The sequence below is a fragment of the Grus americana genome, chromosome 1 (genome assembly GCF_028858705.1).
Source record: "Grus americana isolate bGruAme1 chromosome 1, bGruAme1.mat, whole genome shotgun sequence".
Taxonomy (NCBI): domain Eukaryota; kingdom Metazoa; phylum Chordata; class Aves; order Gruiformes; family Gruidae; genus Grus; species Grus americana.
In genome coordinates, this window is record NC_072852.1 from 69,788,268 (window position 1) to 69,813,687 (window position 25,420).

Consider the following 25,420-nt stretch of genomic DNA (forward strand, 5'->3'; position numbering starts at 1 on the left):
GAGTGTAACTTTCTGACTAACCAGGCTTTTGTTGATACCCTCCATCACGTGAAACGTTACAGAGGTTTGAGCAACCAATACTGTAGAGTGGTAAGAGACTATTTAATATGCCCACGTAACCTCTTTCTTTTCTTATTTTTTTCCTCTTCTCTCCCTCTTTCATGCTTTTTTTTGTTTTGTTTATTATTTTATTTTATTTTACTTTTTACTTTTTTCCCTCTTTTCTCCCTTTCCCTCTCTCTCCCTTCTCTCTCTCTCTCTCTCATTCTTTCTCTTCCTTTCTCTCTCTCTCTCTTTCCTTGGCTTCTCTGCCACATGCAGCACTATTTCTGTGATGCATGGAATACATTTGACGCCTTGATTGTTGTGGGTAGCATTGTTGATATAGCAATCACCGAGGTGAACGTAAGTAGCTGGCGTCTGTCCATGATCGTGCCTGCTCTAACATTCATTTGTCTTTCCCGGGTTCTTTTTTTTTTTTTTTTCCTCCTCCTTCCTCCTTTTTTTTTGAGTTTGTTTTCAGAGCTTTTTGGTTTGTTTTGAAGTTCTCTCTTTTGTTTGTTTGTTTTCTTTTTATTCTGTTTTAATTTTTGGAACGTCTTAAAGGACTTTTTGACTGTTGCATCATTTTCTTCCCCTCATAATCCGCCTGGCATGAGTTAAACTGTATAGCAGGAAAAGTGATGGGAAATGTGGAGTGTAAATGAAAAAGCTATTTGTGCCATGGGAAGCTGCTAGAATAGTCCCAGGCCAGCACTTTGGTCTACCCAGTGTTATGCTTTGCTTCCCATGGCAGTTCAATACTCTCCACCCCACAGAGATCTAAAGGTCAGTTCTTTCGAGGTGGAACTGCGGGAACCAAAACGGGAATCTTCCCTGTGCCTCCTCGCACAGGCTTCCTCCAAAAGGAATAAAGACCGAATCATCTCTGTTTAGAGGAACCTGCTCCTAATGTTGAGGTTGTAATTTGCAAAAAGGTAGATAAAATAAAAAGAAAACAGCCCAAAGAAAAACAAAGCGCCAGAGTTTCAATCCAGTTTTTTGGGTTTGTAACCGAGTTTGCTCCATCTCACAAGTTCCAGCAGCACAATTGACACTGATTGGCCCCACTGGTGCCCATCTCAGCAGACAGGTGAAGGACTGAATGAGCCATGGAGACTGAAATGAGCAGCTGGTGTTCAAGGAATAAATCACATCAGGCAAACTTTTTCTTCTCTTTTTTTGGAGGTGGATGGATATAGAGTTGCTGGATAAATAGACAAAGGACAGGCAGGAAGCACACAGATTCCCAAAAGAAAGACTACACAGGACCCACTGGGTTTATGAGCATAGACAAAAATTGCACTGCAAAATCCAGCTTAGTGAGGCCAGGAAAATAGAAAGGCTGAAAGAAAATTGCTGTAAATATGTTAATGAAGAGCAAATCAATCATCAATTTGCAAAACAATGTGGCTGTTGAATAAACATCCTAGCTTGGAATTGTTGTATACTGTAGAGGCAATCCATTGCAAGTAGAAAGTGACACCATAGTTTTCACTCAGTGCTGTGTTTAGGGAAAATGTAGGCAACATTTTGGAAAAAATCAAAATGCCTTACTTCGAATTTTAAAAAAAACACCTTATTTTCATGGTTCTAGTTTAATTTCTGTTCAACTTCATTTTTTCTAATTCTGAAACAGGGACATTTATCCAAGAATAAATGAAATATATTTTATTTGACACTAGTCTATTTTCTTTGTCTTTTGAGAGAATGGAAAATAGTTTCTAACTGAAAATGAACTTTTATTTTACATCTCTCAAATGTCTGACTTTCTAGACACAAAAAAAAAAATGTTTGCAACATTTTCCCCAGAATGTTGTAAACAATTCTGGTTGCTCTTTTACTAGAGAGATATAGGATTGGGCTGACTTTGTAGAGGAAAGTTACAATGATCAGCAGGCTGAAGTTGTTAATTTTAAAGAATGAAATGACAGCCTTTTTCATGCCATGCTTGTCACAAGAAAAGTAAATGGTGAACCTGGCAATAGCCTTCAGGTTGTGGAAAATTTCTATTTTCATCCATAGAGGCAGAACTTTAGATGGTAATTGAGGAAATAAGTATAGTGAACTGGAGATGAATTATAATAAACATCAGCCAGACTTTCCTGACTAATGTATTTGAATCCATACAAAAGTCTTCCAAGCAGAAAGGAGGGGGAAGTCCTTGTGTTTTGGTAAATAAATGGAGGTCTATCATAGCAAGAAACCTTGTACTGGAGGGAAAAATCTAATGGATCCTCTCAAAGAAAATCAGTCATTTCCTATAAATTAAAGAACTTTTTACGTCATGGTTTAAGACAACTTTGATATACTTTAGTCATCTGAGAGAAGGCCGTCACCCAGGCTTCCTCTTACAGTTAGTGGAAACGCACACCTCCGCGTGCCAACTGGTGCCTCCCTCTGCCTATGACAGGGGAAATGAATTGCTCTTTGGAGGTGCCCATCCAGTGACTGGAGAGTGTCTAGGTTTGTTAGGTTTGTCTAGACACCCAGCTCGCAGACGCTAAATTTAAGCAGGATAAATCGCATTCATTCTCAGCATGTTGTCGAGAAGGTCACGCTGCTGCTAATTGTGCTGTGTTCAGATCTTCAGTCTCCAGGGCTATCCATGCTGGTGTGTTTAATTACCACTGACAAGGCTCCCTCTCTTTTCCATTCCCCGTCTAAATTCAAGTTCATATCAGACAAGGCCCAGAATCCAGTTTTTCTTTGCAGAAGTCTATGAAAAGTGAGGGTGTGCCTCCGTCCAAACGGCCATCACCTGTCTTAGTTGAGGAGGCAGCAGGAGCAGCCCTGACTCTTTTAGTTAGGGTTATGAACAGCATTTCTTGATGGTCCCTCTGTTTCCTCTAAAGAATCCTTTCCTTCTATACAGTTTTTACAGATTTCTGCACATGTCTTTTTGTTACCTGGCATGTTTAAATCTTCTCTTTTTATCTAGGCAAGTCCTTTGCTACTAGTTTCTAATGTTTGTTACTAAAAAACTTGCACAATCTTTTGATGCACTGGTAAATGAGCAGCAGCTATGGATGGAGTTTGTTCTGAAATGTTCTGAAATCCCTTTGCACTTATAACCCTTATTGAATAAGAGAATGTTTTGTATGTTGGTTTGTCCTGTCAGATTCCCTTCCTGCTAGCAGCACTTGATATGTTACATCTGTAGCAGATGGGCTTTGGAAGTAGCAGCCCATCTTGGACGGAGAGTTGTCACCTTCCCAAGCAGTGTGAGGGCAGTTTATCAGACACAGTTCTCCCCTTCTCTTCAGGAGCTTGTTGCTTTCTTGCTGTTTGTGGGTTTGAGCAAACCCTGCCTTGTGTTTCTGTACACTGTCTTGTCTTGTTCCGAGAGACCTGGAGTCTGAAAAGGAAAGAAAAAATAAACCCTAAAATGCCAACAAACTCCACTAATTGGAGATGTTTAGCCTGGTCGGGTGCAGGTAAGATGTTTCTGCCCAACTCCTTAGAAGCTGAAGAACATTTGTGGTAGAGTCTTGGAAGGTGCCGCTCTTGGAGCTAAGGGACAGGTGTCATTGTGGTCAGTTAGGGAAGATGGAGAAACCTGGAATAGGTCAGTTTGACATGTGGCCATAGACATGTACGCCTGAAATCTCTGTGAGGTTCACCAGACATTGGCACTCAGGGGAAGCATACCCAGCCGGTACTGAGCTGCGATAGCTGTAGTTGCGGTGGGAACCCTGAGTGACAAGCTCTACAGTGTGTGTGTAGGTATGCGCTTGCATCTATTTGTGCAGTTCCCCGTGCTCTGTTTTTTCCCTTTTGACAATTATTTTTGTTTCTTGAAAAGGAATTTCCCAGACCAAAACCTTCATTAGGATATATGTGAGTGTGCATGGGTGGGTCTTTGTGTGTGCACTCCATTGGTTGTAGTATATGTTCCCGAATGCGTTTGGATACCTGTGTATGGGCTACAGATCCATGGGAGAGTGTACAGATACGAATCCTTGTGTGGGGGAAAGAAAGCGTGTATGCAAGCATACATATTTCATATGTATTTGTGTTGTGAATGGTTGTTGATGGAGACACATGAGTTGTTGTGGATGTAACTGAGTCTATGAACATGTTTTCTGAGCCAGTATGACTATCTTACTGTGCAAGTTTGATCTGCTGTCGGGTGGGTGTTTATATCTGAGAGTTTCTTGTATGCAGGCATGTTCATCTGCATGCCTGTGGGTGAGTGTACACTTGCATGTCAAGCTCAGCATATTTTTGTTAGCATGGCTGTGCATTCAAAAATAGTGAGAAGGCATGTGCTCATGAGGTAGGCCCCCAGGTTGCCTTCAGCATTTCTGAGTCCTTTAGGAAGCCTCCACTTGAAACACCTCTGTGGTATGGAGATATGTCAAGTAATAAGTCCAATTGCATCACGTTAGGCCCACTTGCTTATTGCAACTTGGGAACATCTCCCAGTTCCCCCCAACCAGCTCTAGAGACACAACTGAGTAAGTGCAAAGGGCAGGTTAAAATCTGGTGCGTTTGAAAACTTCAGAGTGGCACAGTTTCTGCCAAATTTACTTTTAAATTGCCTTACCTTCAGGCTGCATTTTGAGAGCTTTGCTTCTCAGTAAGTGTTACAGAACTAACTTCTTAGCCACATAATTAAGATTTTTTCAAAATTTTTTTGAAATATTCAGTGATTCTGTTTTGGGCCACTCTTCAGCCACTTCTCCAGTAACCTAAGAAAGAGGGGAGGACTTTTTAATCTGCTATTCAAAAAGAATTTCCAAGGCAGAGACCACATCTACCATGTGTCAACTCTCTTGAAGTGCTAAGACCAGGAATTACTTTGGGAGAATAAGATGAAAGATGATGAAATATATGGAGCCTGGGAGGTAGGGCCTGTGGGTTGTATTCCTTGGACTTTGACTAGATCCCTGTATCTCAGTCTGACCATGAGTAAATTGGAGATTGTTGTTATTCCCTACATTAAGAAAGCATTGTCATTAATGTTTACAAAACACTTTAAGTCCCTTAGAAGAAAACATTAAGGTGGTAAAAATTATTACTATCTATTATAATGATAATAGGAAAGAAAATGTTATAGGAGTTGAATAAAAGCCAGCAAATTTGGCATATATCATCCCAGAAGTAGCCCCAGGCACAAGCTTGCATTTTCTTCCTTGGACGCAGCCTGGAGTTGAGTGCTGTGAAGCTGACTGACAGCCTGCTGTCCCCTCCTCCAGGCAAAGAAAGTTGCTCATTACTATTTGTTGTGCTGTATCAAAGGGGGGAAATCAAGTTTGATTTGTGCTCTGGGCTACAGTGCCCAAAGGGATGAAAGAAAAATGGTCAGACCCTGAGTCATTGGGAAAGCTGCTAATGTAATGTCCTTCCTCCCAGTCAGAGAGAAAAGTCGGCACCTCTCTGGTCCATAGGGTCCTTTTTCCTTCACCCTTTCCCCTGCCGGTGTCAGATCAAAGATTCGCTGTGGCTGAGTCTTTGTTGGCCACCAAAGCGATGCTTGCAGCAGCACCCGCTGAGCTGGATGAGTCCCTGTGACCAGCCGAGAGGTTGGCCCATCCAGCTGCAGTGGGCAGTTCACAGCGAGCAGACGTGTGAGAGTTACAGAGGCATGTTCAGGTGGGAGCATGTTCAGGTGTCTCCAGAGCACCAGCGCAGGATATCCATGACAGTGGGGACATCACATGTTTGATTCTGTCTTGAAAGGATGTCAGGGAGGGAGGGTTCGCGCCTACCTGTGAGCCTGTTGCCAAGGGCTTCTGCCGGTGCCTCTGAGCGTGTCTGCATGTGCGGGTACCTCTGTGTTCGTCAGCGGTGTCTGGGAGTGCGTGAGGATGACTGAGCAAAACCATCTGGACTGGTATCCATCCCACCTGTTCTACTCAATGACCATACCTGTGTGTCTGAGTGTGTCTGTGAACGCCGCAGGAGGTACAGAGGAGGAGGTACCCATGACAGGTACGCAAAGCGATACAGCAGATGTGATAAGCCAGGGGGGCATGCATGGATATGAGATGAGAACTATCAGGGACAGGGAATTGGTGACTTGTGGGCTTTTGTGAAATAATGGAATATTTCCCTGTGTAAGTTGCCCTCCTGTTGTAGCAGTACATGTTTTCTTAAGAGTGAGTGTTATGACTGGTCTGAGGGTTGATGGAAATGGTGGGGTTTTTAATAGAAGAGGTGACAGGAGAAGAAAACAGGAATGTGCAATATTGTGTGTGGTCTGATCCATGGTGGCATCTGGGAGACATAGGACCTGGCTTCAGGAAGTAGCACTCCTCCTAGGAAGAAGGTTAGAGAAACCCAAAACACATCTTGCTGTATTCTTTCCCCTAGAAAATGTTGGTCAGGTCTGTTGTGCCCAGGCCTGCTGGGTAGTGGTTTGGCATTTGTCTAGCAGATATTCAGGAGAGCTGAGTACTTTATATCTTGCACTTCTGAAAAGTTTTCCAAATTCTGGTAGGAAGTCAGCAGAGGGTTGCAGCTTGGTTGATTCCTGAGTACTGGTGCAGTTAGGCCAGAGAGATACCAAAATATTCAGCTCCCAAGAATACTTGGAGACTTGTGCAGCGATTTCTCCTTTAGTCTTTTTTATTTCTGAAGTAAAGCAACTCAGGCTTAAACCAGGCGCATGGGGCCTTTCCTTACAGTCATCTTGCTTTTGGTGTCAAGAGGCTTCATATGATTTGTCATGGGCTCCTGCTCCCATTCTTTGGAATATCTGACAGCTTATACTCAAGTCTCCCTCTCACCTTCTCCTGCACTTCTCCCTTTTAACCCACCCCCTGCCTTTCTTCCTTTTCTCCCTTGCTTTCCTCTCCCTCGTCTCCAGCCACACTAAACCTCACAAGTTCATTTTCACCCTCAATCAATGTGTCTGAAGGCAGAGAACCAGTGGCTTAAATGCTGCAGTCCTTATCCAGGCAGAAGTGCCCCAGGGCATTTCACCTGCAGAGGACTGGAGCGGTCGGCCCCTGCGACACAGTCCTATACACACACACCCCCCCGCAATGGGAGCAAGGATCGGTGGAAGGACGACATACATCTAGCCTGCACCTCAGTTGGGACTGGCATTCATCTCTGTCGCTGAGTCTGTCTGTCTGTTTTTCTGTCTCTGCCTGTCTGGTTCTCTCCGCTTCCGTGCCCTTTGCTGCTCAGATTTAGGCCATCAGCTGCCACTGGACACAAATCTTTGCAGTTCCTAGAACTTTGCAAGTTCATTTACCCAAACCTTCTGGAAGAGGCAGAAAACATCTCCCTCCTTCTCTCCTCCTCTCTCTCTCTCCTTCTCAAATGCCGTCTGGGTAGCAGAGGCCTCCAAATTACGTAGCAAAGGGCTGGAGAAGCACGGTGGCTTCTTTTGACATCTTGTGTTGTCATACCCTTACTGCTGCCATCCTAGAAGTTGTATGTAGTCCTGAGCTATCCCTGTGTGCGTGTTTATGTATGTATATATGACTTGTTTTCTTTTTGGAAAAACTACTGATAAAATTGATGTGGGGTCAGACTTAGTTTGGTTTTTTTAACATCGCTAGAATAATCCAGGTAACGCACCATGGTGGCCCCAGCTTCTGTATGTAGGAAGCCACGTTGAAGCATGGTTGTGAGCTGTAGCAGTGGCAAATGCTAGTAAAGAAGTGATTTATTTTGCCTTTGGTGAACATAAGGACAGCTGACCTCAACTCTTCCCCAAATTAAGCTTAGATCAATTTGAAATTGATCACCTCCCATGCTTAATCAATAATTCTAATGCATGTTTTTCACCCTGTCTTGGTGAGAAAGAAGTATGGTAAGACTATGTGACCACAACCATGTTTGAACAGGGTTATTTTGTTTTTATTTATGTATATTTTTGTCATGAAGATGGGGCCTCTTTCTTTTTTTATCTTTTGGCTTAAAAATGTTGGTATTCTGAGTGCATTTCCAGAGTTCATAATATGATTTGCCCATTCACACAGGTGATTTTGGTAACTGCACAACTTTTTCTGTAAGAAAGTGTATATGAAATATGGGCAAACAGAAAAAAAATGTATTTTTTGCAGAAAAGGGGAAAGTAAATGCAAATTACTCTTTCCTCAGTTTACCCGAGTAGAGCTGTTACTGATGACTGGCAATATTAGCACCATAAGAAGAAAATATGTAGTTTCCATGGAGAAAACCACTTTGAAAAGCTCTCCGTAGTACCCGTTTTTGAGGAAATACCTCAATATTGTGATTTCCACAAAACTACTTGCTATACTTGGCTTCTGACATTATTCCAGGTGCATGGAATAATCAGAACATATTTTAATGCAGGGGAGATTTAAGAGCAGCATAAAAATAAATTTGCTGTACTGGATAAATATAACCACACACATGCTAGTTAATTAAAATATGAGAAACTGAAGATAAAGAATCCAGGAGAAAAATTCTTAAAAGCTAATTGTAAAAGCAGTAAAAAGAAAGCCCTGCAGCTGTAAGACTTGATGCACAAACCTGTCTGGAGTCCTTCTGAGTGAAAATGCTTAGAGCTTGCTTTAAAATGGTGGGGCACAGCATCTCATTGACTGCACTGAGGAGTGGATCGTCCTTTTAATTACTGCAGGCTTTCACATACCCAAAATCTCACTGGGTTTTAAGGCTTTTAGGGAAGGAGTCCCAATTTCTTCTTTGACCATGAGTTATTGTTACAGTAACAATAATAGCTAATGGTAGGAACACAAAGTGCCACAAGCCTTGTCCTGTGTTGGTTCGATGGTAAAACAAGTGTGTGGCAAGTACATTTAAGAACAAAGAGCTCTTCAAAAAGCTACATCCAGATTTTCTGACCAGTATTTAACTTTTCTTGTCATTTTTCTATCACTTTAAAAAAAGAAAGTTACAATATTCTGGCATCAACATTTGTGATATAATACAGTTATATTTCATTTTTCTTTTAATGCCAATATGTTTTCCCACAAAGCTAGTTAAAACGCTCAAAAGAAAAAATAATAAAAAACATTAGAACTACCCCAGGCTGGTTATATTTTCCATTGGCTTGCTAGCCAGGATAAATCATTCCTTTTGCCTAGCAAAAGTTTCTTTTAACTTTCCCTGAACTCTAGTAGAGATTGTATGTTTATATGAGTCCATAGAAAATCTCTGATTCCTTAGATCGTCTCTTAATATATTAATGTTAATTAACAAGCTCCCCAAATACTGTAAGTTAGATGGTGCTTGGGTAAGTTCAAATCCAGCTAGTTCTGTCATCTATATCAATTACTTGAAGCAGTGAAAGATGTTTCCTGCATTCAATTCTCCTTTTTCTAAGACCTACTTTGTTTGGAATGCCCAAGGAATTTTCCAACATCACTGTTCTCCACACGCAGATTGCAGTAATAAAGGGTGCACAATCCCCTGTATTTCAGTCATTCAGTTGTGCTGTAAAAGCTTCTGTTCTTCATCCAAATTACAAGAGTTTTTAACATCAGTCCTCCAAGACCTCATTGCGTGCACCCTCTTACTATTATGCATATTTAGAGATCTGCTAACTGGTTCCAGATTGCACTGCCAGTTGCAATGAAAGCAATGAAGGTGACAGAAGAAGGGAAAACACACAAAGTATTTTGCTTGTTTTCCTCTTTAACTTTCTCTTTTGTCCCATCTTCTTATCCCCAGTCACTTTCTCCAAATTTTGCTGAAATTTTGGGTAGCAGAGATCATGTTTTCTATTCCCAGGAGCACTAGGAGTAGTTTTCAGCAAGGCAGTAATTTGTTTCCCTCTACCTACTGCATCGGTGATTTTTCCTGTCTATCTTCAGCCAAGATACCATCCGTCCAAGGAAAAGGCTGTTCCCCGTTGTGAAGGTTTATGTGCCAGACACTCGGCAGCAGTTCGGCATGGTGATGGGTACCATTTTGCAAACCCAAATGCACAGACTAGCAGGAATTTTTGAGGTTCCCATTAAATAGAGGCCTGATTGTGGGGGTTTTGCTGGTAGGCAAGAGAATGTAGCCTCCCAACCAGATTTGTAATCAAAGGTAAACACATATAAACTAATTTTACCCTTTCTATACTATAGTCTATATAGCACCCTCATTTAGCTCCTGCCCTGCTCCCTCTACCCTCATATGTACCAGCCAGGTGAATATAAGGTTGGAGGGTTTTATTTCTCACCAGACAACTGTTTTTAAAATGGCTGTGCTCTTACCTTCCCTCACTGGTCTGTTCTTTGTGGAGACTGTCTGGCACAACATGCCAACAAAATGACTTCTGCTTCATATATCTTCCTAGACATCTGTTAAATGGGACCCATTCCCAGCTGCATCCAGATGACCTAGCTGTAGAGACTTGATTGCTGCTTACGGTCAGCTGATTGATAGCCAAAAATGTGGCTCTGGCTCTAATTGCTAGTAAAATTGACAATGTTGCAGAGTTATGGGACATCCCAGCTGGTCACATCCCAGTTGTTCTCTCAAAATCCACTTTTAAACTCAGAGATACCAGTCAGCAGTGCTGTCTGCTGAGCCTCATGTGAGCGACTGGGAGAAAATCCGCTTCACCCAAAGCCAGATCAAGTGACATCTTTTCCTAAGCTGAACAGACATGAAGGCAAAGATACCTCAGCAGTAAAGTAACACCTGTTAATAGAAAGGCACTAAAACGAATTGATATTTAGAGCTAGGGATTTTGAGACTCAACTGTTTGCCCAGACTTGAACATGGTATGTCACACACGGTGAGCATTACATGTCATCCAAACTATCCCTACTAATTTTTTTTTTTAACCAAAGAATTAATCAAATCAATAATCACTTTTTCTTGGAAAGAGGTGTAGAACAAAAATGTGTTGCTCAGTAGCTTTGTAACAGCTAGCTGCAGTCTCCATACGACCACCTCTAACGTTGTCTGATAATGCCTCTGATTGGCATTTTCAATCCCATAATGGGTCTCAGACTTTATTGTATCCCATATTAACATACAGAAATCCGGAATGACTCTGTAGGCTGTTTTCTTCTAGGAAACATTCTGCATCAACATTAAATAACTTTCTAATTTAAAAGGCAATGAAAAGACACAGCCTGGGAATTAAATACTAACTGCTACAAATCTCAAATGAAAATGGTCCATAAAAAGCTCTCTCTTTGGGCTGCTGGGATCTCTGGCTATGCTCCCCTGAGCAGAGGTTCATTACCCAAAAGTAACAGGGGCTCCTAGTTCACCTGTATCTACTGTCTCTTGTAATCCACAGTCCTGTTGCATTTGAATGAAGGCAGATTGGGTTTTTCCCTGTTTTCAATGGCACACGCAGTTTCTTTCAGCACTTTCATCAAAGCATAAGATGGCTCATTCATCTTTACCCTGTCCCAGAGCCTTTGGGCTTGCCAAAGGAAGGATCCTGGCAACACTGCATGCAGAGTCTTTGAGCTGGTAGACTGCCTGCCTTCCTCCCTGGAAAAACCTGCTCATAATCTAGTCTCCGTCTGGCTCCATTAGTCCCCAGAAGAGTTATCATACTGAGGAGCGGGTATTTGACTGCGGACCACAAGCCTGCTTCTGACCTTAACACCGCCACTGTAATTCCCCAGCAGTTATACAGGAATTGCAAAGATGCTTCTGAAGCTTTCTTCTGGATTCATGCGCTCCTGCCAACCATATCACAGTAAACCCTTCAGACTGAGCTCCCAGCAAACCTCTTTGCAGATGGAGCCCCACAAAGTCCAAAGGTCTTCAGCCTCCTTTCTACCCTAGGCAGGTGAGGCTGCCCAGAGAAACCCCAGTAACACCAGGACACAGAGGACACCAAGTTTCTACCTGTTCTTCATTTTTCCTTCTTCTTTATCCTTTTCCCACACCATGGAATCCTATCACCTAATTAATAAGTAATTAACAAATAGCTGTAGAAGCGCTCAAATGCTCAGTGCACTGAAGACAAGCACCGCAATGACAGAAGAAGGACATGCTTCTGGGAGTTTGCTTAATTCTTCAAATCATCAGCCCCCAAGGAAGATGAAGCCAGTAGATGTTACCCTTTCATTAATTACTCTCTCCATTAATTAACGGAGTATTGCAAGGTGTTGGAGACAAGGAAAGCTCCTGCCTACCTATGGTTCAGGAAATTCATCTTAGAGAACTCTGCTGCCATTATCTTTTTCCAAGACAGGCTGTGGGATAGTACAAGAAATGGAAAAATTTGTACACTCTACAGCACACAACAGCATGTCTTTAAAGTAACCAAGACTGGTTGTCCTGGTTTCAGCTGAGATAGAGTTAATTTTTTCCATTCTTCTCCCCATCTCCTTGCAGGGAGAGGTGAGCAAGCGGCTGCGTGCTGCTCAGTTACCAGCTGGGGTTAAACCACAACTCTAGTATGAATGCCTTGAACAGACTCTTTCTTCTTTTTCATTTCAAGATCAAAATCAGTGTCACGGTCATAGTGTCAGAGACCATCTCTCTACTTGCAGCCCTCCAAAGCAGCTGTGCTTTCACAACACTGCTACAGATAACAAATCAATATGATGGATTTATTTGGGTGTTTGGGATGGAAGAGCCTGGATATGGAAAGAACTGTCATTTGTAATGAGTCAAAACCAGATACAGGCTGTGCTCCTTTTGCAAAGCCAGCCCCACAGATTTCCCTTCCAGACAATGAAAAAAAGAAAAGATAATAATGACCAATGTAAGAGAGTACATACATCTTCCTCAAGAGGTGGAGGAAAGAAGACTGCCCTTTTCAGCACAGTGATAAATACACTGCTGGGTTTGATGTCTGAAAGCCGTATTAACTTTGCCATCGGAAGGGCAGTGAGGCGCATTGGATTACTTAGGAACAGCAATGAGGAAACCATTGGCATGGATGGTAATAGAGCTGAGCAAAGATGGAGACCTGGGAACTCTACATTTTCCCACTTGCTCTCTCTGTCTTGCTCAGTGGTCTGGTCTGTTCCCAGGGCTGTCCCTCTCGGTCTGCTCTGGGCTGGGATGGCCGGATTACCTCCTTTGGGTGCCCTTGCCCTGTGGATCAAGAATTGGTCAAGTGAAAAGGCAAGTTGAATGAAACAAGTCCACTCTGTCACACATGGCTTCTGGTAGAGGTGTTCAAATCAGCAAAACCTCTCCTCAGGTGATACTCAAACCAGAAAACCCTTAGTCTTTTGACCTGTAAAACAAAAGTAAAAGGTCCTGCACACAAGTAGCCTTTCAACATTTATTTTCATGGCTCAGTTTATCTTCAGAGCCTTCCTATTGAGATGTTCTTGGGCTTTTTTTGGCTATCCCACAAAACATGAATAATAAGCTGCACCTGCCTTGCTGAGTGAGACCAGTACTTGTACCTGAAGATAAGCACTAGATCTCTGACAGTGTTTAATATCTGCTTGTTTCTCAGGAGCCCCACCCCAGGCCTGATTACCATAAGACTTGAACTCATAATTTACCCAGAGCTAATGAGAAGGATTATTAACACATCCTGAAAATTAAGAATAATTTGCATAGACATACTTTACCAATTGTTCTGCTTTTCTGAAAGTCATGGAAAAAAAATAGAGCTTTCAGCTGTGTAAAAAGTGACTCTCATTAACTGTCCAGTAATTGTCAATCTAGGGTAATCTGCATAACCAAATTAAAGCAATTGACTTTCCTTATATTTACCTTAAGCACTTGGAACCATAAGACTACCATCTAACAATTTCATGGGGATATATATATGAAATTAATAAGCTATTCAAATTGGTATGATTTGCATATTTGAAGCTAATTAGAAAAGCACGGTCTAGAATTTCAAAATCTTAGAATACATAGGAAATTAAGAAAAAAAAATGATATATGTAGGACTCATTTGCTTTAAAAGTTACCTTGACCTTATTAACTGTATTTGAAATAGGCTTTTGTTGTATATGGATATGCTAATATTTCCCCCAAGATCTGAGATCACGTGGAATCTATGTGAAGTATAAATGCATATATATTGCATTTGTATGAGCTAGTACTTTATTGATCCACGTGAGTCACTGCAGGCAGAAACGTAATGGCAAACTTCATGGCAGGTGTCACATTTTTCCTAATTCCCCTTGTTGCACCAAATAAAATTTTAATTCCCTAGTGCAAGAGATTTTAGTCTCTTCTGCAGAGCTGTCTGAGGATTAGCATGTTACATTGTACTGGAACAACTCAGGGCATTTTCCAGGGAAATCAGCAAGGTGTTCGCCATTTGTGCCATCATACACCTTTAGTGCCTCTTTTCCTGTAAGATGGCGCCCTGTTCTCATTGGCACTAAAACCAAACCTCAATTTATGAAAATTACCCAAAAAAAGTCTGGTGCTTCACCCAGGTTAGTGTTATAGGAAGGTTGGAAATTTTGTTTGTTTGTTTGTTTCACAAAAGCTCCGTGTAATTGTAGCATTTTTTTCTGGTTTAAAATGGAATAAAAATTAAAAATTGCAAAATTTTCAGTAAAAGATCATTCCAACAGAAATAATGGAGGAAAATCAAAACATTTACTGAAGTAAATGAAAACCACTTGAGTCTAGGATTGATTTTTTCATAGTTATATAACATTTCTAATTGAAATGAAAACTCAATTTGAAATGTGCAAGGAGAAAATGTGAAATTTGTCTTACATTTCTTAAATACTTTTTTCAAAATTGACATGTTTCTACAGAACATATCACTTTCAGCATCAGCATTCTTCTAATGGAAAATATTTTTGTAGAAAAAAAAAATTCTGGCTAGTTTTATTCAAAATATTCCCAGAAATTCTCAAAGAACTGCACACTTAATGGAAGAATGCAGAGTTTGAGCAGCTTGCCTGGCTTATTTTTAATTTTTTTGTCCTGCTAATAATTTGATTTCACTGTGAGCTTGTGGGAATTGAGAATTATGCCATCTGCAATCCAGTAGTATTCCCTGTCAGAGAAATACCGGATACATGTCTGCCTGGTCTTACAATAACCACAGACTTTGGTGGCAGGTGGATTATCTCTAGAGTTCTTGTGATTAAAACCACACACAGCAGTGGCAGACAGATGACTCTGGAGGGGGTTGTGGTAACTCCCCAGTGTAATGGCAGGCTATTACCTGCCAGCAGCCAGGTTGCTTTGAAACCCTGACTTTTTCCAGCTCTCCACAAAGACTTGTGTTACTCAGCCTCCTGAGGTCACTTCAGACTTTTGACACTACAAACACCAGGAAAAGTCTAGTGGCTTTTCTTTTATCATGTCTCCATAGCACTGATAAATTCTAAATCTCTTTTTCTCCTATACCCTGGCAAGTTCTTGTTCTTCTTGAAGCTCATGTCCTTGCAGATCCCATCTCAACTTGTGTGTGACCCACATGTGTGGAAGAAAAATCTCCAGAACAGTGTGCTGTTGGTTTGCAGTTGCCCTGTTTGTGCCCTTTACAGCCAGCCAAGATGAAAGTGGCCGAGCAGCTGAAACAGCCCTTCAGTTCTTTCTTATTCCCTGTAGCAACAAAATCAAATCACTGTTGCTCATCAGGTATCCCTTAATGAAACTGCTTTTAATTCCCTTCAAAATCTTATCTATGTTTGTACAATGAGTTCATTTCCCCAGAATGTCTCTTTCCGCCCTTCATTTTGTGTCCAAGAAGGTCACGGATGCCGTATGGCTGAAGTAGGCAGGACTCTTGGAGGACCTCTAGGTACAAAGAACTTGAGGTGGAAAAGACCGATATCCTGGATCTGCAAAGGAGTGACACAGCACTGCAGCCTCCTCAGGTGAACTCTACAGTGCAGATTCTCAGAGGCATCCTTCCCGCAATGAGCAGGAAAAAGCAAGAAGCAAGCATCTATCGCCCCCTTCCTCATGGGAGAAGGCTAACAGACCAATGGACAAGTTTCCAACAGATATGGCGTCTCCGTGGGTAACTTTTCATACTCCAAATGTCAACAGCAATCAGGAAAACATCTTAGCAGACATCCATCCCCAGCAACCAACTACTGCGAGTGGTCTCCTCAGAGCTTCATCCACAAGCCATATTTTCCTCTGTGGAGAAATGCCATTATAGATTGCTTGTCACAAAAGGCAACGTAAGCATCTGACCATTTGTCTTCTTGAGAAATATGAAGATACTCTGTCATATCATGGTGCCAAAGTCTCAAACACAGATTTCCTCTCATCTCTTCAAACTTAGGGCTACCAGGCAAAATTAGAAGGCTGCCATTGTACCACTGCGTTGACTGAGGCAACTCTGACTACTAAAGCAACAATAACACTGTGTATTCGGTTGATTAAATGTTCCCCAGATCAAGCCAGGCTAAAGTTGTCCACAATATGAAGGTTGGATTCTGTCTTGCAAAGCGAGATTCTTCCTTACAAATAGAAGAAGTCTTGATAGAAAGTAAAAAAAAAAAGATCAGCAAGAAAGTTTTACTCCTCAAACACCAAGAAAAGTCCTAGCAAAGACTGGATCCTCTGAAGGAGCTGAACTCATCATCTTCAGTGTGTCCTGTGGTGGAAAAAAATTACTACCATCAACAGTGCTGGTAATGGGAATGCTACCTGCCTGTACTGTCATCTCAGTGGCAGTCAGGCTTCTACAGCTACTGAAACATACTTATCCTGCAGTCAAGGAGCCTCCTTGGATATATTAATTAAATATATTTTGTGCAAACCTAATGAAGCTCCCCTTCAGGCATTTCTAGGTGCTGCTTCTCTGGATAGCCATAGTTATCAGCAAACCAGCCAAAAACCCCAGGGAACTCAAACCTTTCAACATGGTCCTCCATCTCCAGTGTTCCACAGGGATGAGGTGGGATTGATATCTCTTCTCAAGATTTTTCTACTGAAACTTTCATTTGAGTCTATCTATTAACACACCTTATTGTTTTCTTCTAAATCTTTATCTATCCAGACAATATTCTAAGCCATGGATATTTCAAGGGGCTTTGATACTACCATGATGGTACAAAGTCTTTAGTCTTTTTGTTCATATTTTTGCTCCTGTCTTTACAGCTCTGAAAAGCCAACTCATCCCCTCTCAGAATTTCAGAATGTATTACATTACAGCATAAACATTGTATGATATTGACTGTTACATATTGCCCTTGAAACATTGAAACTGGTTCTCCTGGAGTGTAAATTTTATCCTTTCCTAGTTTCCAAAGCATTCATGTTACAATCAGGATTTGGAAACCCATAAACACAACCTGTTAAAAACTATTGCCTTGACTTGACAGCAAGATCAGACACCAAGTTTGGTATGTGAGTCAGTATGGAGGTTCAGGAGACTCTGATGCTCCCTGTACCCTTCTGAAGGTGGTATGTACTTTGCAAATAGATGCCAGTAAGCCTCAATCCCACCTACCCAGGTGGAGCATGATTAGCAGAAGCACAGTACTATCAGTTACCTTATTCAGTGCTGTGGTCTGAGATTTTAAGTATCTCCCCATTGAATAAACCTGTCATCTTTCCCACAGACCTCCTTACCTGGGATCCTGAATTCACGATGGGCGTAAACTGTGCCTTTCGCTTTTGTGCCTCTAGGGGCTTTAAGGACGCGCACAGTTTAGCAGCAGCTGGAGCAATGTATCTGTTTAAAATATTGGTGCTCTGGTACACGTTGAACATAGTTAAAATGAGATCTATGCAGGCAACAATATTCTGAGGAGCTTTTCAGACGTGCTTCAGGGATCACTCAGTCTTTATCCTACTGAATCTTTACTTTGGTTTCTGGAACCTGCTTTTCTGTTTCTTGACCTCTTCTGCTCCTTAGCATCTCTATTCCCTTTTTTTAATATGTTGACATCAAGAGGGGAAAAAAAGGAAAAGAAACGGCCCAAGCAGTTTCATTGCATTCATCCCCATTGAGTGGCTTTACACAGACACATGCTGCCTCAGGTACTCTTCTTCCCACTCTTAGTCTGCAGGTTCCTTTTTACATTGCTCTGAGTATACCCTGGACTTGTTTGTGATTTATACTTCAGGTCCCTTTTCTCTGGGATGGAAATTGTGCAGAGCACCGTCTTGACTGATCTTGCTGTTACTGTTGTTGCCCTTTTCTCATTCAGTTATGTGCGTACTACTCATGCCTCAAATGACAAGAGCAGGGTAGAATACTTGTAGTTGTTTTGCAGGTTAGACCACATGCAGGGCAAGAGATGACTGCAAGTGAAACAGAGTACAGCCAAAGCTTCTTCTCTTAAGTGGTGTAGCTTCTCCCAAACCTCCTTCCAAGACATTAGAGAGATGAGGATTTGCTTTTGTACATTGTTCTGAGATTTGTGGAAATGAAATCCTGTCCATTTCGGATGGCCATTAGACACTGGCTTTAATTCCACGTACCTATCACTGTGCCTCCATCCCTGTGAACTGATGTGACTACTATGTTCTCAGGTGCTGGGTGCCTGTCCTTGTCCTAAAATTGGCATATCCACATCACTTGCAAGGTTGAAGATTCTCAGAAAATCTAGCAATAGCTTTCTTGGCTTTATTGTTAGGAATGGCCATGCTTGAAAGTCCCAGTAATGGGCTCTCAGATATCTGTGCTCAGGTCCATACGGTGACTTTTTGGCACCGGTGGAAAATGGTAGGATTTGGCTCCTCTCTGAAACATTTGTGGATATCGGAAAACGTATGCAGCAACCTGCAGCTGGGAGTTGAATTCCCGCTCATATACTCATGCACAAAATACTGTATGCACAAGCATGTCAGGAACCTCAGCCCACAGTGCTACAGTTTGTACAAATACCACCTGCCAGCAATAACAGAAACTTTCCTGTGCTGCTTCTGAGCCTTTACTGTAGGTAGTGATATAATTTGCTACATATTTGAACCCATCTTAAGACACAGGCCAGTTAGCTGGAATAAGAGAGGAGTAAGTCAACCTCCACTTTCTTAGCAGCACCAAAGATAGTCAGAACCTTTGGTTTCTAGTTTTTCAACGTGATACCAACTCCTCTGAGTTGAGCATCCTGTATCAACAGTGCCTTATGTAGTCAAATCCTTCCATACAGATTTTTTTACTCTGTTACATTACTATTTTGTACACTTTCTGATGAAATATTAACAATATCAAAATGACAATTAAGGTATAATATTCCACGGTAACTTACAAGGCTTCTTCAGCCAGTCAGTCACAGATGGTGTCAGCCAGGAAGTATAGAGAATCCTGAAAGGTGCTGAAAATTTTTGTGCTCCCTTCAATTAGTTTGAAGGGGCTTTGTGCCTTCTACCAGGAATGCAGCAACTAGCAGAATAAGGGTCCTGTTGTTAGAAAACATGATTTGCAAAACTATAAAGAAGAAGGGGAATGAGACCGAGAAACTCTTTGCTGGAAAGGAGACGTTTGCCCAGCAACACAAAATCAAAATCTATGCCGAGTCTGTAAGAAATATCTCTATGGGCACAGCTCATTTATTTGGTATTCAAGACAACTTTTGCTTGTATGTGATCTGAAAAGAAAACACAAGAGCAAACGTGTGGGAGAGGAGGATAAAAGCAATGAAAGCTGGCACTACCGAACCAATGAGTTTACCCAAAAGACTATTATAAACCTTGGGCTTTTAATTGTTCTCATTTGCCTATATCTCCAAATAGGCTGTGCATCTAAAGTACAGTTTTTATTTAGGTAATACAATGCCAGTTTGGTACTGCAGTGTCCTTGGAGAGCAGGAGCACACTGCAGGAGTCCTCCATGGCACTAGAGGTGAATTCTGCTGTCGGAAGAAGAAGAAATAATCAGTTTCAGCTTTGCTAATGTAGTCACAGGAAGTAATGACAGACAGGTTTGGCATATGGGGCATATGGTAGAGGTTAGGCCTGAAGGACTGTTACTATTGAACTGAAGGACTCCTGATAAAGCTGGTTTTATTTAATTTTCAATTCTGCTTCTTACACCTAAGGGTATTTGCAGTCTTGGGTGTTTTTTAGAATTGTTCTCAGTATTGGAAATGGCCCCAGAAGTTAATCAAGGAATGTCAGGCAGAATGTTTGCAGCAACTACACTCTTCCAGGTATGACCAGGGCTCAAGTCAGCTCAGCTTGGCCTCCAAGGACACATCCATTGGGTCCCTGGAGCTTTTCTGTGAGGTGGGTGAAGGTACAGCAAGCTGACCAGCTTTACCAACCCACTTTCCACAGCTGGCGGTGGGTGTTGTAGGGTTGCCAAGAGCTCATTAGACTGTCCCAACCCATTGTCTCAGTAACAACAACATTGTCACCCAGAACTATGTGTAAAGGAATGGGGATATATAAATAGAAAGTGTTGCTTTAGCACTGAGATATTATGGGTTTACAAATCAGACTGATGCACTCGAAGCTGGCTGGTCCCTGTGCAGACATGGCCTGGATCTGATTTGGGGAGCTAAATCAGCCCCTGTATTGAACGTGATAGTAGTGATACAAGAAACATTTTAACAATATCAGTACCTCCACTGCCTGGATGCCAGGATGCCTAGCACTCAGGAGATACTGAGTGCTATTCACACGTGCTGATTGTGGATACAGCTTACATCAAATTCAATGGGAGTTGTACCTATTTCTGCCATGGCCAGCTTTGATCCTGGGCATCCTAGGGAATAAGCTCAGCCTCTTGTGCATTTCTTTCAAACTCCCTTTTGCCCTCTTCTGCCATTTTGTTGCTCCTGTGTTAGCCAAGACCTAGTTTACTAGGGCTCTTGATTGGAGACTTATTACAGCTTATTTCTGTCTGCCTTTCTTTAAAGCCAGCTGAACATACCCAATGCTCTTCCTCTATGGTAAGACCAAAAATACAGACCACCCTCCCAGCTTCTGTGACACTCTTTCTAACACACTCCTTTATTCTCTTCCCCGTGATCACGAGTTCTCTCTCCAAGCCCAGCCTAGTTATTTGTGCATGAAGCTGCCATGTCGTGTATTGGTGTGAGTCTGGTGTTCACATAAGCTGTGAATATGCTGCACATGTGTATTTCTTGTGCATCCTGAGCTTTCCTTTGGTCAAGTTAACTGTCGTTCTGCCTTCTAATGAATCACCAAGAGAGAACCAGACCTGGTAAGATTCCTTGTTAGCAACAAACTGTCACTATCAATGTGACACTGAATGAGTTTGCAGTGTGAATTCATGTCCAGGCCTCCAGACTAGAAAGGAAGTTCCTCTTCAATGAGGTGATTCACCATAACATTCAAGTTTGTACTTTGCACAAAACAGAGTAAGTCGTGCAATGGTGCGCACAAACTCTGCTGCCTTGGTGTACAAGGCAGTTCTCACGCTACCCCAACAGAGTTGCAGTAACTCCAGTCTCTTGATTGCCACTTTGCAGACCCTCCCTCCTCTGGCAAGGATACACCTTCAAAAAGCTGGGTGCAAGCCAGGAGAAAGCAAGCAAGGCTACTCAAGCACCAGCTAATCTGTAGCCACCTAGTCTTAAAATTACCATAATCTCCTGAGGTATCACTGAGTGTTTTTGACTAAGTGGTCTGATGCCAGTAAGTTGCAGATTTGTGTCAGGGAGGAATTTATTCTATTTTATCCACTGCTTAGACTTTGCCTAGTCCAGGACCCTAGGAGGACAGGGATAATTTTCTGCCTACAGCAGCTGCCTCCTCTCAGCAAGGAACAACAAAGGAATGCGAAAACCTCTGTCCAGACCCATGTCCCAACTTGCTGCCATCCAAAGGGCTAAGCTGACAAGAGCAGCAGCAGGTAGAATAAGAAAACACTTTTTGGTTTGGTTTTTTTTTTGGTCACAACCACAGCAGTATTGCTGTCCATACAACTTTTAAATTTCAACCTCAACTCTCTTTGAGGTGGTATTGGAGTTTAGCTTCTTGGAGAAAGTGGAAGGGAGGCCATAGGGCTTCTGTAGGATTGGGAGAGATGTGTGACCTTATAGGTAGCCCTCTGGGACTGTAGTGCTGACACTATTGAACACTATGATTTTTTGATTTTTTGGAGCCCACATTCCCTCCTTCACCTCAGAGCAATTCCCTCTGATTCACTGAATGCCCTAGCCTGTTGTCCAAGTCAGAAAATGAGAATGATGTGAGATGTTGGAAGCACTCGGGCTTTTCCTTGACACAGCCTGTTCTAATCTTTTTCACCCAGTTACTGCACGGGCACTAAGTGTCAGCCGTTGCTGCAGACTGGAGGAAGCTACCCAAAATATCCACCGGTGATTCACCAGAGATAGACAAGCTGCAGCTGGGGTGCAATCCTGAACTATTGCACACAGCGCTGCGCTTTCTGTGTGAGCGGGGTTCACACACACAGCAGCTACGGTCCCTGTGTGCCCCCACGGCTGCACAGCAGGACCTGGGGCACGGACCCAGCTGGGGGCCGGTAGAGCTGAGCACCAATCTGCTCATCCTGGGTTGGAAAGATGAACACGCACAGCACATACGTACATATCCTCATCTGGGTGTTTAATCCCAGAAAAGTACGTCCAGGCGGTTCCTGTGCCTTGGGTTTTATCAGGAGCAGACAGGGAAGCAGCTGCTGTTTTTGCTGCCTGGTGACAGGAAATCCAAAGGGTCTGTTCTCTCTTGGTTTACACAGTGGTGAGTAGTTAACAGCGGGGGTGATCTGCACTGTTTCTTCCTCCTAAATGTTGCTCTTCCGGTGGCATTTAGACTCAAACTGCGGTCTTTGCAGCCTGGGTGGGGACAGAGAGGGGGTTTCTGTGCACTTCTGTGCTCCACGGCAGGTCAAGTGGCAGGGTGACAGTGTTATCTCCCCCTGTGACAGGAGGTCACATTCCCACAGTGCTGCTAGTGGAAACCACCAGCTCCACAGGCTTCGCACGGTATTTTAGGGGGTTAATGAACCAGGAAACGCGGCATTTTCTGTGCCTCGCCTCCCCTTGAGCTAGCCCGCGGGTCCTCCACCGAGGCCCAGGTGAGCCTGCCGCCACGGCAGCACTCCGATGGATGATGCCTTCACACGTGTGAAGGCTGAGGAACGTCAGAGCTGGTTACAGGCTCAGGGGAAAATGCTTAGGGACAAAGCAGATGCTGTGAGAAAAAAGCAGGCCAGAAGAAAGACTATTTTAAAATACTGCACGCTTGAACAGTAGCAGTGAAGCCAAAATAAAATGTTTTTAAAAAAACAAAAGTCAGTGCGCAGACTGTGGGAAATACAAAGGGGTCATGAGAAATGCGAAAGGCCTGAACACAGAGCAGCGGGAGCGAGCGACCACGGCCCAGCCCCCCAGAAGCACGGCCACGGCCGCACAGGGACAGCGAGGCTGCCAGCGGTGCCAGTGACACCAGCGGCTGGGCAGGGACAGCGCCCGACATGCCCCCATGGGGTTTCACACCCCAAAGCAAACCTGGGACCTCCTGCTGTTTTCCAGCAGAGCAAGAGGCACCTGGCTGATGCCCGACACCAGATTTACCAGAACTGGTGGCTAAGGCGCTTGCTGGGGTAAAACATCCGAGACAGGTCAAAAGAGAGAGTTTCTTTCTCCTCCAGTACAATGTCAAAGGAGAATTGCATCTTTCCAATGTGAGGAGGAGATTTAATGGAGGGGTTTATAGCATAACAGGTCCCTAATCCCCAAAAGTCCAGGCAACCTGAAGGAAGAGGCTGATGGCCTCAAGGGCCCCCATAGAGTAGCCTCACCACCATGGGGGAGAGGGCAGGCGTGACCAGCCTCAGCCCATCCCTGGGGTGCCCAGGACAGTGCAAGCCCAGGGAGGGGTACCAGGACAAGGAACAGTGCAGTGAGCTCTCGGCGTAGCGTCCTCTGTGGCCCAGGGCCCCTGTTCCTCCCGTGCTGTTGTAACTCCTGCCTCTGTGCCAATGGCTTCCAGAACGCAGAGGAAAACTCTCGCATCTCAATCACCTTCTTCCGACTCTTCCGCGTGATGCGTCTCGTGAAGCTCCTGAGCCGAGGGGAGGGCATCCGGACGCTGCTTTGGACCTTCATCAAGTCCTTCCAGGTATTCCTTCACTTATCTCTAAATAAGACTTGATACTTTTTTTTCTCCTTGGTGGCCTCTCGGGGAGGGGTTTCACCCAAGTGCCTGAGCCCAAAGGCTGCTGGTCAGAGCTGTGCACACCAGTGACACATGGCACTGGTGAGAGTCAAAAGGAAATGGGGCTCGCAGGGGATGACTGCCTGGGTATGAGTTTTATCTTTAAAGTATGAGTAATTGCTTGAGACCTTCCTGAACAGCCTTGATAGTTCAGTTCAACTCAATTACCGCCTGTCTGTAACCCTTTGATCTCTTTTTTTTGTTTCTGTTTTAGCTGTATTTTATATCTGTTGCTTTAAGCGAAATACACAGCTATGGGGAAGGCCTGGGTCTCAAGTTTCTTTTAAGCCTTTTTTTGAGAATTTCCAGTCAGTATTAGAGGTGTGTGGTCCCCGTGCTTTCATCCAGGAAGAATTTCACCTTTTTGGCCCCACACCTTTGGCCTTGGTAACGATGCCAAGTTATTAAATTGCTGCTGCTTTTGCCTTGGAAACAGGTTGCATTTCAGTGGTAGGTAGAGTACCAGAGTAGATAAAGGAAGGCAAAAGAGACCAGACTGGATAAGAATCGTCACCTCTGGGGAAAAACAAACACCAAGAGATAACTATTTGCTGGAAAAACTGCTTCCAAACCAGCCCCTAACCTAGGCACATATAGAAAAATGGTAGAGATGAAGCATAGCGTATTCCTGCACTTTACAAGTGCCTGACCTGGATTTACTGGGCCTGCACAACCTGGATGTTAGCTGGGGCAGGTCTGGAGGAAGTGTCGGGGAAAGACAGCACAGGAATACAAATGGTGATCTAATCATGAGAAAAGATGCAGGACACACCACTGGACAAAAGCATGAAAGAGTAACTCGTGCAACACACAAGTCTTGAAACACCACCCACGTATCTCTCAGACTGATGCTTTAAATGGTCGATAGCATTTGTATTGACTGATCCACACTTTAAAACTTAAACCTCACCAGCTACAACACAAGCTGGGACCGAAGCCTGCAGTGCTGTGGAGCACCACGACTTCTGTCTCTGTCAGCAGAAGTAGCACATGTGTACACCAGGGATCAATCTGGACCTTTTCCACTGCACCTCTCAGGTGGTCTCAGTAGCCAGACCACCAGGCTCAAGCAAAGGACTCTCATTTTGCACACTCCTTGACTGCCAGAGGATCTGATATTGCACAGCAGTTTTCTGACACATCTGTACCACAAGCGACTTTTTCCATTGCTTACACAGTTGCTAACTTCCAGGTTGTTATTTGAGTGGCTCCAGTGGGAACCATTTTGTCTGTATGCATAGGAATGACATTCCCTTGGCACAGCTTAGCCATCCCTGATGCAGGGGACAGAGTCACACTTTCCAGTTCCTGCTTCTCCTCCCCTTGCCCCTGTGCCCCTCCAGCCTCTTTAGTAATAACTCGCTCTCATCCTGAGCTCAGCTTGCCACGGCTCTTAGCTGGAAAGGATCAGATGGATGGGAAAGGGAGTGCCTGGTACTTCCCTCCAGTGACCTTCAGACCTCTTTGA

General features: G+C 43.3%; 1 protein-coding gene across 3 annotated transcripts in view; it reads left to right on the top strand.

Moving 5' to 3' along the window:
* The window catches only part of CACNA1C (calcium voltage-gated channel subunit alpha1 C), a 490,567-nt gene that overhangs the window by 434,010 nt on the left and 31,137 nt on the right, over nt 1–25,420 (top strand). For 2 of the 3 annotated variants that reach the window (XM_054839061.1, XM_054839042.1), the window contains 3 exons: nt 322–405; nt 20,661–20,693; nt 23,728–23,856. In XM_054839061.1, coding sequence (XP_054695036.1) covers nt 322–405; nt 20,661–20,693; nt 23,728–23,856 — 246 coding nt within the window. The remainder of the gene's footprint in view (nt 1–321; nt 406–20,660; nt 20,694–23,727; nt 23,857–25,420) is intronic. The other variant, XM_054839051.1, reaches the window with a different exon arrangement.